Source organism: Podarcis erhardii (genome assembly GCF_964252035.2).
Source record: "Podarcis erhardii genome assembly, chromosome: 8".
Lineage (NCBI taxonomy): Eukaryota > Metazoa > Chordata > Lepidosauria > Squamata > Lacertidae > Podarcis > Podarcis erhardii.
This window is the reverse complement of record NC_138499.1, coordinates 86,358,577-86,371,249: the sequence shown is the minus strand read 5'-3', so window position 1 is coordinate 86,371,249 and position 12,673 is coordinate 86,358,577. Positions and strand designations below refer to the sequence as shown.

The 12,673-nt window shown below is 44.5% G+C and overlaps 1 protein-coding gene across 4 annotated transcripts in view; it reads left to right on the top strand.

Moving 5' to 3' along the window:
• Nucleotides 1–12,673, top strand: part of MTA1 (metastasis associated 1) — a 72,773-nt gene that overhangs the window by 47,155 nt on the left and 12,945 nt on the right. For 2 of the 4 annotated variants that reach the window (XM_081872722.1, XM_081872723.1), the window contains 2 exons: nucleotides 1,242–1,277; nucleotides 8,318–8,349. In XM_081872722.1, coding sequence (XP_081728848.1) covers nucleotides 1,242–1,277; nucleotides 8,318–8,349 — 68 coding nt within the window. Of the gene's footprint in view, nucleotides 1–1,241; nucleotides 1,278–8,127; nucleotides 8,198–8,317; nucleotides 8,350–12,673 lie in introns of all 4 variants that reach the window. The other 2 variants (XR_014159054.1, XM_081872724.1) reach the window with 2 other exon arrangements.

Sequence of the window (12,673 nt, the reverse complement as noted above, 5' to 3'; positions counted from 1 at the left end):
TTATAGATTGATGAATCACTTGATAAAATTGATTGCTAAAACACCCCAAAACTATTTAACATCCAAAACCTATATTAAATCAAGTCCAAGTCCAATACAGACTAGGATAAAAAACTGCTTTAAAACTTTGTTGAAAAAGTTAGTTATTCAATGGAAGGTGCTAAAAGGTTTGACATCAGTATAGCAGAGCGAAGCAAAATTCAGCTGAATTCTTTTCACAGAATTGTAGAGTTGTAAAGGATCCCTGAGGGTCATTCCTGCAATGCAGGAATCTCAACTGAAGCATCCCTGACAGATGGCTACCCAACCTCTGCTTAAAAACCTTCAAGGAAGGAGAGTCCATCACCCTCCCAAGGGAGACCATTCCACTGTCAGATAGCTCTTACTGTCAGAAAGTTTTTCCTGATGTGTAGTTGGAATTTCCTTTCTTGTACCTTGAAGCCACTGGTTTGGATTCTACCCTCCAGAGCAGGAGAAAATCTTGCTCCATCTTCCATGTGACAGCCCTTTAGATATTTGAAGATGGCTATCCTGTCTCCTCCCAGTCTCCTCTTTTCCAGGCTAAACAGACCCAACTCCCTCAACTGTCCCTCATAAGGCTTGGTTCACAGACCCTTGATCTTCTTGGTCGCCCTCCTCTGCAACTCTCACCACAAAATTTCCAGTTACTTAAGAATGTGGAAGGACGCGGGTGGCGCTGTGGTCTAAACCACTGAGCCTCTTCGGCTTGCCGATTGGAAGGTCGGAGGTTCGAATCCCCACGATGGGGTGAGCTCCCATTGCTCAGTCCCTGCTCCTGCCCACCTAGCAGTTTGAAAGCACGGCAGAGTGCAAGTAGATAAATAGGTATTGCTCCGGCGGGAAGGTAAATGCCGTTTCTGTGCGCTGGTCTGGTTTCGCCAGAAGCGGCTTAGTCATGCTGGCCACATGACCCGGAAAAACTGCAGACAAACATCGGCTCCCTTGGCCAGCAAAGTGAGATGAGTGCCGCAAATCCAGAGTCGTTTGCGACTGACTTAACTGTCAGGGGTCCTTTGCTTTTACCTTTAAGATTGTGGGAGTTGTTGAACGTTTTCCCCCCAACCATACAACCATATCTTCTATCTTAGATGTGCTATCCTGTTAATTTTTTTGACAAAGCAAGCAAACACCTGCACAGATAACATGTCATTTGTTTAAGTTAAGCTTGTGAAATAATGCAAATCTGATGGTTGATCTTTATGTTCACTGTGTTCTACCAGGCCCCGTGAAGAAGCGCCTTTTGATGCCAAGCAAGGGTAAGATTACGGAGTTGTTCTCGGCTTGTGCTTGGACAGTGTAACCTTTTCTCGATTCATCCGCTGACTTTTCAAGTTTGCTTCTTTGTGCTTGTGACCACCCATTTCGTATTATGTGTACATGTTGTTTTTGTGACTTCTAAATACATCGCCTCCCTTCATAGTTTCCCGTGCGGTATTAACCCACCATTATCAGTTTAACTGCAGCTGATAAAAATATCCCGATTTAGCAACCCTTCTGACATATGCTTGAGTTTTGGAAGGTCTCTGGAGGAAGGGTTTTTCATGATTAGAGAGCGGCCACCAAATCCTTCGCTGTACACAACCTTTTGCACAGGGGTGGGGAACTGATTTTTCGACTGAGGGCCACATTGCCCCAGTTGAAAGCTGTTGGGGGCTGACCTGGATCCAAAGTGGACAGGGCCAGACACGGGCATTATCACATGCTGCTAACACACAACCAAATGTGTACACGCACACACAATCTTAACATATGCACAGTTAATACAGGGCTGCATCTTCTCCCCTGCTCCTACTACAGATTTTTTAAAACCCTCCTACTGAAGCCAAGAGGAGTCCCCCCCCCCTAAATATGAAGCAGTGGGGTCTAAATGTAAAGCCTAAATGTGGAGCAGGGTGGAGAGGGCGGTTGCAGATGCAGAGATAAAGTTTAACCCTTCCTTACCCAGCTGCAACTTTCCCAGTGCTGCCTCTCACTTAAACAACAATGGTAGGTTTTTAAAAGCCTAACTGTGGTGCCAAGATAAGGAGGCTTTGGGCTGTATCTGGCACACAAAACTGGTCGTTCATCACGCCTGCTGTAGTTTCTTGGGAGATGTGGTAGCTTCAGGCAGCAGTGATATTTTCTGAGGTGTGCAAGGCCAAAATTATTTAAGACTTTATAGGTGAAGAGCAGCAGCTTGAATTTTGTCCAGAAGAAAACCTGTATAGGTGGAATTCTGCCTTGGGTGACTGTTCTGAGATGTACATTTCAAAATAAAGAGTCTTGCAGGAGGATAGTCCATTCTAGTCTGTTGCAGGACAGCTTAGCAAATGCACTAAAGCACCAGCTGCCATGGATTCCAGTGTACTTCGCCTGATGCATGAAGATTCATCCTCAGCTGGCAGGAAGATGTGCATATAGGTGTAGAAAAAATGTAGAAAAAGTATAGTAAGCATTAATTAAGCTTCCATTCTTAACAGCTTTAATCAGCAACTAAGCTGTGACTTATCTTGGTATGCGCTTCAGAAGAAGTCTTCATTTCTTTCTATCAAGAGTGTGTTGTGGTAGTAAAGCCTCAAGAGCAAGCAGTACGAGTGGAATTGTTTTTGCCAATAGGCAGCGTATGGCATAATTGCAGTAGCTCTATAAGGCCGAGAAATGCATTGATTAGGAAAGGGATTGCTTCTCAATTTAGGTTGGAATAGAATACACTCATCATGATTACTTGCATTCGATTCTGTTTCACTGACTAAATGAGGAGGGAGGTGAACAAGGTCTCATAGAATCAGAACTGGAGAGCTGGAAGGGACCCCCAGGGGTCATCTAGTCCAACCCACTGCAATGTAGAAATCTCTGCTAAAGCATCCAACCTCTGCTTGAAAACCTCCGAGGAAGGAGAGCCCACCACCTTCCGAGGGAAGTCCGTTCCACTGTTGAACAGCTCTTATCATCAGGAAATTCTTCCTGGTGTTTAGTCGGAATCTCCTTTCTTGTAACTTGAATCCACTGTTTCAGGTCCTAGCCTCCAGAGCATGAGAAAACAAGTTCGCTCTTCTATGAGAGCCAGTGTGGTGTAGTGGTTAAGAGCGGTAGACTCGTAATCTGGGGAACCGAGTTCGCATCTCCGCTCCTCCACATGCAGCTGCTGGGTGACCTTGGGCCAGTCGCACTTCTTTGAAGTCTCCCAGCCTCACTCACCTCACAGAGTGTTTGTTGTGGGGGAGGAAGGGAAAGGAGATTGTTAGCCACTTTGAGACTCCTTCGGGTAGTGATAAAGCGGGATATCAAATCCAAACTCTTCTTCTCCTCTTCTTCTATGTGACAGCCCTTGAGATATTTGAAGATGACTGTCCCATCTCCTCTCAATCGCCTCTTATCTTATCTTGAATTGCATAAACTCATTTTTTAAACTTTAGCCACCTTTTGTGCAGGAGGGATATGCAACTCAACATTAGTTTTAAAAGAATTAATTAGAAATTTATGCACATGCACAGTACCACAAAATATCAATCGTATAGAGGAATAGTGCTAAAATAATAAAACGGAAAGAGCAATCAGTTAAATTCTTTGAGCAGGTGTCTCTTTGATATCTGAAGGCCTTTGTCCAAGTTCCACGATCCAAGAAGATACGGTGGGCATCTACTAGGAGCAGAGAAGTTAGTCAAGTTTTATTCTTTACAGTTCAAGATCCACGCCTGATGGACTTTGGGAGGTCATTTTGCATTGTGGGGGCCTTACAAAAAAAGGAGCCAGCTCACCATCGATTCCTCAGCCGTGGATGGACCTACGGGGGAGAATATTTGAATGAGAGATCCTTAAGATACCCAGATGCCAAGTTTAGGGCTTTAAATTTTAAAACCAGATCTCACCATCAAATTTTGTGGTCTAATGCCTTCTGCATATGCTAGGCATGAAATGAGGTTACCTTCAGAAAAAATGGAGTTTTGTATACTTAAGCGTTGCCACCAGTATGGGAAAAACGAAAAGACCCCAAATGGCCTGACATAAGACCCGTGTTTCTATAACCAATGGAACATTGAGGGCAGCTGAGTATATTCATTCATTTAATTATTTCATTTATTTTATTAGTTTCTATACTGCTCATCATCTGAGGATCACAGGGCGGTTTACAGTATCAGTTGTGGGAAGCCCAGTAACTGAGTTACTGGCAAAACTAAGCCCTTTGTAGTCCAACTGATTGTATCAGAAATTGGGGGTTGTCCAGTAGCATAATTTAGGACTAGCCTGTAAGGGAGTGCAAGGGAGCACCAGCTGAAAATGCACACTCCCTCCTTGGCAGCAGAGCATAAAGGAAAACAGGAAGCAGCGGAAAAAAAGTTTAAAGTTGATGGAAGTTTAGCAGCTGGAAGAGGAGGCGAGGGCAGTACAAGATGTTCTGGAACATAACTGGGGCCATCCCATCCCATCTGGGCAGCAGGATCTACACGGACGGCACATCTGCCCCCCCAAGGGAACGCATTGCCTTTCACCACTGCTGTGGCAGAGGCAGCTGTGATGCTCTTCTTGAAGGCTGGGTCTGTGGCCTCTGCTGCTGCCATGCACAGGCACACCAGCACTGCAGTGGCCATCCTGTGTCCCGTGCCTGAGCTGTGGTGAGATAATTGGGAGAAGGGGCAAGATGGCACAGGCTCACTGAGGCTCCAGCCGATACTGGAGCTTAAGCAAGGTGGAAGGTACTGTTACAAGGGAGGAGGAGGAGGAGGAAGCTGGAGCTGAGCAGGGCCAGGATCTATCACAGCTGAGCCTCTTTCCCTTACCCTCTCAACCCCTCTCAAGACAGATTTTACTTCCACAGTCAAGACAAATGGTGCCTCTTGCAGAGACTTAGATACGTTCAGCCCAGGGAAGAAATTTGAGCTGCACATCCATTGGCAGGTTTGGGGTAGGGAGAAGAGTCTCAGGTGAAAAGCAAAGTTCCCAGGGAGATTCATAAGGGGCAAGGCAGTTCTAAGATAGTCTGGTTCCAGGCAGTTTAGGTTTTGATCAGCATTCTGGCTTCGCCTGCATTCAACCGTTTGAGCAGTGGGCATTGTCTTTTGCTCGAGTCTCATACATTGTCTTGTACCTCTCCTGGGGCCACCAGAAGTCCCTGGATTGTTGTTGTTGATGGATTGTTCTGTACACTCTGAAATGCCGCTCCGTTTTTGGAGCAATCCATCAGCACACCAAGAGATGTCAAAATCTGCCCAAGGAACTCTGTTCAGTCCACGTTGTTTGATCTAGCCACTAGAGGACAACTTGCTTAGCATGGAGCTGTAGCGTGTGTGGGTTTATCAGAATGTTGTCCAGGTTGTAAATCGTGAACTGCTGGAACACTTAAGAGGAGTTAAGGAGGCCTAGCAGCCTGAGCGTGTATTTGAAGTGGCCGTAGCAGGTTTGGAAGGCCATTTTTCATTCACCATCATGCTCCTTTGTTCTAAATCCGTGTATATGGCGGCAGGGTGTAACTGGCCAAACAACTGTTGGATGAGAGGCAGCCTGTGGTCTTCTTTAGTGTCTGATGCAGAGATGTAATTCTCCGGATCTGCTCTTGCTGCTGGAGATATCCTTGTGTGAGATGCTAAGGATCTGATGAACTCCTCCAGTCCAGAATGGGGCTGTACCACCAGCCAAACATCACAATATAGTGATACATTGGGAGGTTGAAAGTGGAGGAACAAGTTGCATTGGCTCCGGCACCTTGTTAATTCTCCTTGACCTCTTGATACCATCAGCCATTGTTTCCTTCTGGAGCGGCTGTCTGAGTTGGGGGTAGTGGTTTCCAGTGGTTCTGGTCCTATTTGGATGGTCGTTCCCCGAGCGTGATGCTTGGGGAGTACTCTTCAGCCCCGTGGAGCCTTCAAGGTGGAGGTCCTCAGGGCTCAATTTTATCCCCCGTGCTGTTTAACATCTACATGAACCTGCTGAGAGGGGTTATCTGGAGTTTTGGAGTTTGGTACGGCAGTGGAGTTTTCTTGCCACAGTAATGGACTGGATGAGAGCCAATGAAACTCAATCCAGATAAAACAGAGGCACTGTGGGTGGTTCCCTAGACCAGATGGCTGGGAGATTGCCTGCTCTAGATGGGGTTTCCCTCTGAAGGAGCAGATATGTGGCTGGGGGGTCCACAGTGGTGTTGCATGCCTTCCATCAGCTTTGGCTGGTAGCCCAGCTGCACCCCTGTCTGGGCTGGGACAGCCTAAGTTTGGTTGTCTATGCTGTGGTACCGTAACCTCTAGGCTGGATTACTGTAATGTGTGACACATAGGGCTGCCTCTGAAGATGGTTCAGGAACTTCAGCTGGTATAGAACTTGCAGCCAGGTTGCTCACCAGGGCAAGACGGTTTCAGCATATAACCCCAAACCTAGCCTGACTGCACTGGCTACCAATTAGTTTCTGTGCTGGTTTTGACCTATATAGCCTTAAACAGCTCAGGACCACTATACCTCAAGGACCGCCTCTCTCTGTATGAACTGACCCGAACCCTGAGATCCTCCTCTGAGGCCCTTCTTCGTGTGCCGCCTCCACATGAAGTCTGGAGAGTGGCAACACAAGAATGGGGTCTTTTCTGCAGTGGCTCCTCAGAGAGGTTCATCTGGCACATTTGTTATATATCTTTAGGTACCAGGCAAAACCATTCCTCTTCAACCAGGCCTTTGGCTGATTAATAATCTACAGCCTTTAAAATGTGTTTATAGGAGGGGGAGCTTTTGTTTTGTTTTAACTATTTATGTTGTGATCTTATTTTGTGAACCACCCTGAGATCTTTCGATGAAGGGCTGTATATAAATCTAATAAACAAATGCGTACATACCCATATACATAAATAACTGTAGCTGTGGAGAACTGTTACTTCATGGGGCCCCCAGAGGCATCTCACAAGACACTGTTAGAAAAGGGATGCTGGATTAAATAGTTCCAGTTACAGATAGGTAGCCGTGTTGGTCTGCCATAGTCAAAACAAAATAAAAAAATTCCTTCCAGTAGCACCTTAAAGACCAACTAAGTTAGTTCTCAGAAGGGTGGTGGGATCTCAAAGTAGCTGTTCTATTACAAAGGAATTTCAGAAATAGACTGGAAAGAGAAGCTGCTGAATTGCAACTTATTACCAAACTTAAAACCATGGAGAGACCTGGTCTGAACAAAGACATTGGATTCTTATCTCATTATACATGACAAAGCCATTTTTCACCTTCTCACCCCTTGCTTTTTCCTGTAAGACCTATTGCAGTTGTTAAGAGTCGTCAACAGGCTCATCACAGCTATCTGCCAATCACCCATTCCCACCACCCTTCTGAGTAATACCCCTCCCCACCTTCTCACTATATAGAAGGGTCTGGTGACTTCTGTTTCAGTGTATCTGAAGAAGTGTCCATGCACACGAAAGCTCATACCAAGAACTAACTTAGTTGGTCTTTAAGGTGCTACTGGAAGGAATTTTTTTTATTTTGTTTTGGATTAAATAGATCTTCCATCAAATTCAAAGGTGGGAAGGGCATATATTTGAATCAGTTGGTAGGTTGCTTTGTGACTTGCCGTAAATTGGCAAGGCTCCCGATTCTTTGACAATAGCAAAAACAGAAAGGCTCCCAGTGAAACCAGGAATAGATTGTTGTGCGAAAGGAATGTGAACTCAGTTCTGGTACTAAACACCTTCCTTATGACCAAGACACAGGCTGAAACACAGTAAAGATTTCTGCTCCACTCCCCAAACTTTTTTTTTTTAGAAGTAGGATAATTCTTCACTGATAAACCACATATAAAACTGATTTTATGTCCAACCAAGAGAGAGAAAACTATTTTTAAGAGGGCAGGAGTTGGATTATTAATTCAGATCCCTCATTTAACGATGCCTCAGAGTGAATGGCTCAATGCCTGCCTCCTTTTGAGGCTGCCTTGCAAATAGCAGGATTTTCCCAATGTTTCCCAGAGGAAAATGTGAGTCTCTGTTAAGCTGAGCTGAGCCAAACCTCAGCATGTCAGATAACTAATGGTAGGCAGGCTGGCTGGCAGGTAAGGAAGCCAACAAGTGCTTTCCTATAACTTCTGCACACTTTCTCCTGCTGCTTTCATTGCCATTAATAAAGATGGACAGTATATTTAAATATTTTTGCAATTATTTTTAGATCACTTAAGGAGCTAATCTCATACATTTACCAAAGAAAGCAATTGTGAAAGCGTTTCCTGTTTTGGAAAGTGAGTCATTTTCAAACATTAGCCATGCTGTTTTTATTTTTTGTGCTTTCTTTCTTTTTATTTTTCTCTTTGGAAAAGCAATGGTGTCTTACGAGCTCTATTCTCTTTCCTGTTTGTTAGGTCTGCCCAACCACGGACAAACCAGACAAATGGTAAGAGAATGTTCATCTAAAAAAAGATTTAGTAAACCACCATCCCAAGCAGAAAGCCCTAAGGCAGGGGTAGCCAATGTCGTGCCCTCCAGTTGTTGCTGGACTACAACTCCCATCAGCCCTAGCCACCACGGTGAATGGTCAGGGATGATAGGAGTTGCAGTGCAACCTCTTGAGGGTATCTCATTGGCTACCTCTGCTCTTAAGGTGCACTTCTGCCACTGCTTTTCTTAGCTCTTACTGCATTCTTTTTTTAATTAAAAATGGCTCGGTCTATTAAAACGAGGAAGGAACCAAATAAACAAGGAAGGGACCAAATAAAATGATACACTAAAATGGATAAGCACCTTTTGTTTGACGAGATCTTTATACCTAGAAAACATTTATGAAAGTGATTGATGTTAGTACCTGGGCAAAGAGTTCAGCCCACATATTTTTGTAAGTTTTGTGGGGGGGGGATCCCCCTCCCCCAAAATCGTATTAATTTTTATAGAGTGGGTGGGGGGATCTTATCTTTAAAATCAAGGTGACTAAGGCTTTTCTTCCTTCCGCTAACAATAAAAAGCCTTGCTACAATTTCAAGCAGTGGCAGCCCAGTGTCATTCCTAAGCAGGAATTCCCAGGAAATTATGTTATGACGTAGAGCTTGCTCACCCACAACACTAAGGCAAACCATAAAGGTAAAGGGTAAAGGGACCCCTGACCGTTAGGTCCAGTCGTGTCCAACTCTGGGGTTGCGGTGCTCATCTCGCTTTATTGGCCGAGGGAGCCGGCGTACAGCTTCCGGGTCATGTGGCCAGCATGACTAAGCCGCTTCTGGCGAACCAGAATAGCGCACAGAAACGCCATTTCCTTCCCACTGGAGAGATACCTATTGACGTGCTTTCAAACTGCTATTTTGGTAGGAGCAGAGACCGAGCAACAGGAGCTCACCCCGTCGTGGGGATTTGAACCGCCAACCTTCTGATCGGCAAGTCCTAGGCTCTGTGGTTTAACCCACAGCGCCACCCGCACCCCAAGGCAAACCATGGATTAACACAAATGCACATGTTCACGGCCTCTTTATTCATTCTCTGGTCCTTGCCACTGCTACATTGCTGTGGACTAAGCTGTGGTTTGACTTAGTGTGTCATCTGAACCCTGAACCAGATATACTATATGTTAGTTAAAAAGGAGAAAAATACCTAGTATGGATTTGGGTTATTTAATAAAATACTAGAAAGAGGAGATTTGCCTAAATCCTGGAAACCAGACAGAGTAGTTGTGCTGCTCTAACTGAGAAAGGATTTAGGCTCAGAAAGACCCATAAGCTTAATTAACCAGGAAATCAGCAGTATTGATAGCTAGGCTTAAGTCCATAGCTCATTATTTATCAGAAGAGGAGGCACTTAGCAGATTCTGTGAGACAGGTGTTAAAATTTATTTGCAGCCAGCAGATCATTATAACATTTTAAACAATTAACAATAACATCAATAAAAAGTCACATTAATACAACTGAATTACACAGAATTATAATACTGAAAAATATATGTATCAAGCAACCATAATAGATCAAATAAGGATGGCCATATTAAAAAAACCTTGCCACTTGTCTCATGACTGACACATTGGAGCCCTGAAGGGAAGTGATCATAAGAGAGTCAAAGCAGATACAAGGGTTGGGCTGTAAAATAGGATATATTAGGTCTCTCCTAGCCACTTGATAAAAACTACAGAAAGAAAGGACATCAATGCTACCTCAGCATTGTTACAAGGGCAGCATCTGAGGTTTTATTGTATCTGCCGTTGAATAAATTAGAAGGGAGGGCATTCAGCCTTGGGACAGAGAAAGCTTTCCTATAATTCAGGGCACTCCATCTTTGCAGGGGAAGTATGGTAACCCCAATGACTGAGGGGAGCAGGGTCTCTATGCAGTAGTTTTTAGTTTTTTCATAGAATTGTGGAGTTGGAAGAGACCACTAGGGTCATCCAGTCCAACCCTTGGAAGCTCTTGAAAACCTGTATCCAAAATCCTCTGTTTAACCACTGATTTGGCACCCTTTAGGTCAGGAGTCAGCAAACTTTTTCAGCAGGGGGCCGGTCCACTGTCCCTCAGACCTTGTGGGGGACCGGACTATATTTTTTTTGGGACGGGAATGAACGAATTCCTATGCCCCACAAATAGCCCAGAGATGCATTTTAAATAAAAGCACACATTCTACTCATGTAAAAACACCAGACAGGCCCCACAAATAACCCAGAGATGCATTTTAAATAAAAGGACACATTCTACTCATGTAAAAACACGCTGATTCCCGGACCGCCCGCGGGCCAGATTTAGAAGGTGATTGGGCCGGATCCAGCCCCCGGGCCTTAGTTTGCCTACCCATGCTTTAGGTTCATGGTCAACAGGTAAGATGGTTATAGATCTGTTGAGGTGAAGGTGTTAAACATCATTCTCATACGAGGCCAGTATCGGTATTCTCACTGAATGCCTATAAAGACTTTGGCAAGGTGCAGTAGGCCTTTCTACCTAAACCACTGACTGAGATAAATTTTGGAGCCAAATTTGTTATTGACTATGGTGGTGGAGGTTTTAGGAGAAGCAATTTACAGATCAAAGGAAAAGCTCACAGTGTCAGTATCTTTGCAGAGCCTGCCCTGAGCAATCTGAAAGAGGAAATTAAGGAACCTGAAAATCCTCTGTCGGGATTTTAGCCTCATAGCAGGTCTAGATGCAAACGAAGATAAATCAAATCTGTTTCAGCACCCCATGAGCTGAAGTTGGTGAACTTTGGAAACATTCAGGGCTACAAATACAACAGCATTCTCAAGTTTTAGGGAATAAATCTCATTGTGGGTTTCAAACAGCTGAAAAAAGGAAATAAAATATTGATCCAATAATGGAATAAAATAACTCTTTCGGTCGGCGCCAGCGTTTAATGGCTGCTCTTGCCTCGAGCTCCGAGGCAGGACTGCTCCGCGAGTTCGGGTCTGACCCGCTACGGCGAGCGGGGGACCCCTAAAATCACAGGCGCAGGAGCCTGTGAACAAGGAGACTCGGCGGGCACCTTTTGCACCCCCTGGTACTGCGAAAGAGCCTTTTTAAAGGCTCCGGAGCGGCATCGGGTGTGAGTACGGTGCTGAGAGTCGCTACCCAGCCCGTGGAGTGAAGCCACGTCGCCATGAACGGAGAGCGCCGATTCCTTCCTGAAACTGAAAATTGACCGCAACACCCGTGAGTAAGAATTGAGGGACTGAACGGGACATTAAATTCTGAAATTTGGCTGAAAACGGGAAAGGCATAAACTAAGGAAGTCTGCCTCCCCGAACTGCATGATAAACAAAGCAACGAAAGAGTAAGCTGCATTTGAAAGAAAAAATATCTTTTTTTTAAGCTGTCAAACCTGACATCGGACTTAGACCTCCCCCCAACAGGCAGGAGAAGGGGGGAAGAAAATTGGACATTGTTAACCTGCATTAAAATAATTGGATGGAAAAAAGGGTCTTTCACTGCCAAATCCCCCAGGTCGGGCTGCCTGAGCAAGGCACCGGGAGAGTGTACTGTCAGTTTAGACTGGATACAAAGTGGGGGTTTGTCTGAAACAAAGTTACTGGACTTTAATGGAATTATTTTGCTGAACTTTTGGTTACATTGAAAAAAGTGAGGATTTACAGTGTGGACTCTTGAACTTTTTGTTCATTGCTCTATGTTTCCTTGCTTCTTTGTCTCTCCTTTCCATTTGGATACAATTGAATGCTCCCTCTAGAGGGTTTAAAGAGAAACTGTTATATTGAAAAAGAAACAGTGGGATTTTCCACTTGTAAACTTTTCCTGTGAGAACGACCTTGAGGATATGAGTGGCCCAACAGAAGAGATAGCAACCAGATCTAAAGGAAAGCTTGCACAAAAGAAAAGGGGCTCAATATCAGGTACAATACCAGCTGCACAGGAAAAGGCAACAACAGTATCTATGGATGCTATGACACAGGCACTGCTTAAAATAAACCAATCTTTGGAAGCACTGACAAAGCAGTCCACAGAAAATTCCAAAAAATTGACAGAACTGACAGCAAGATTGGACTTGAACACAGCAAGCGTGACATCTAATACAGACTCTATTAATAAATTAATCCAGGAAAGTGCTGAAACACGAAAGATTGCTGAAAGTGCAAAAAATACTGCAGAGGAGACAAGGGAAAAGTTTGTGCCGATTGTAAAAAAAGTGAAGGAACATGATGCAACTTTGGCCTTATTGGAACTACAGAGGAAGGAGAAAAACCTGAAAGTAAGACTAGTTCCTGAAAGTGAGGGGGACAGCCTTGTGGAATTCCTTACAGAGA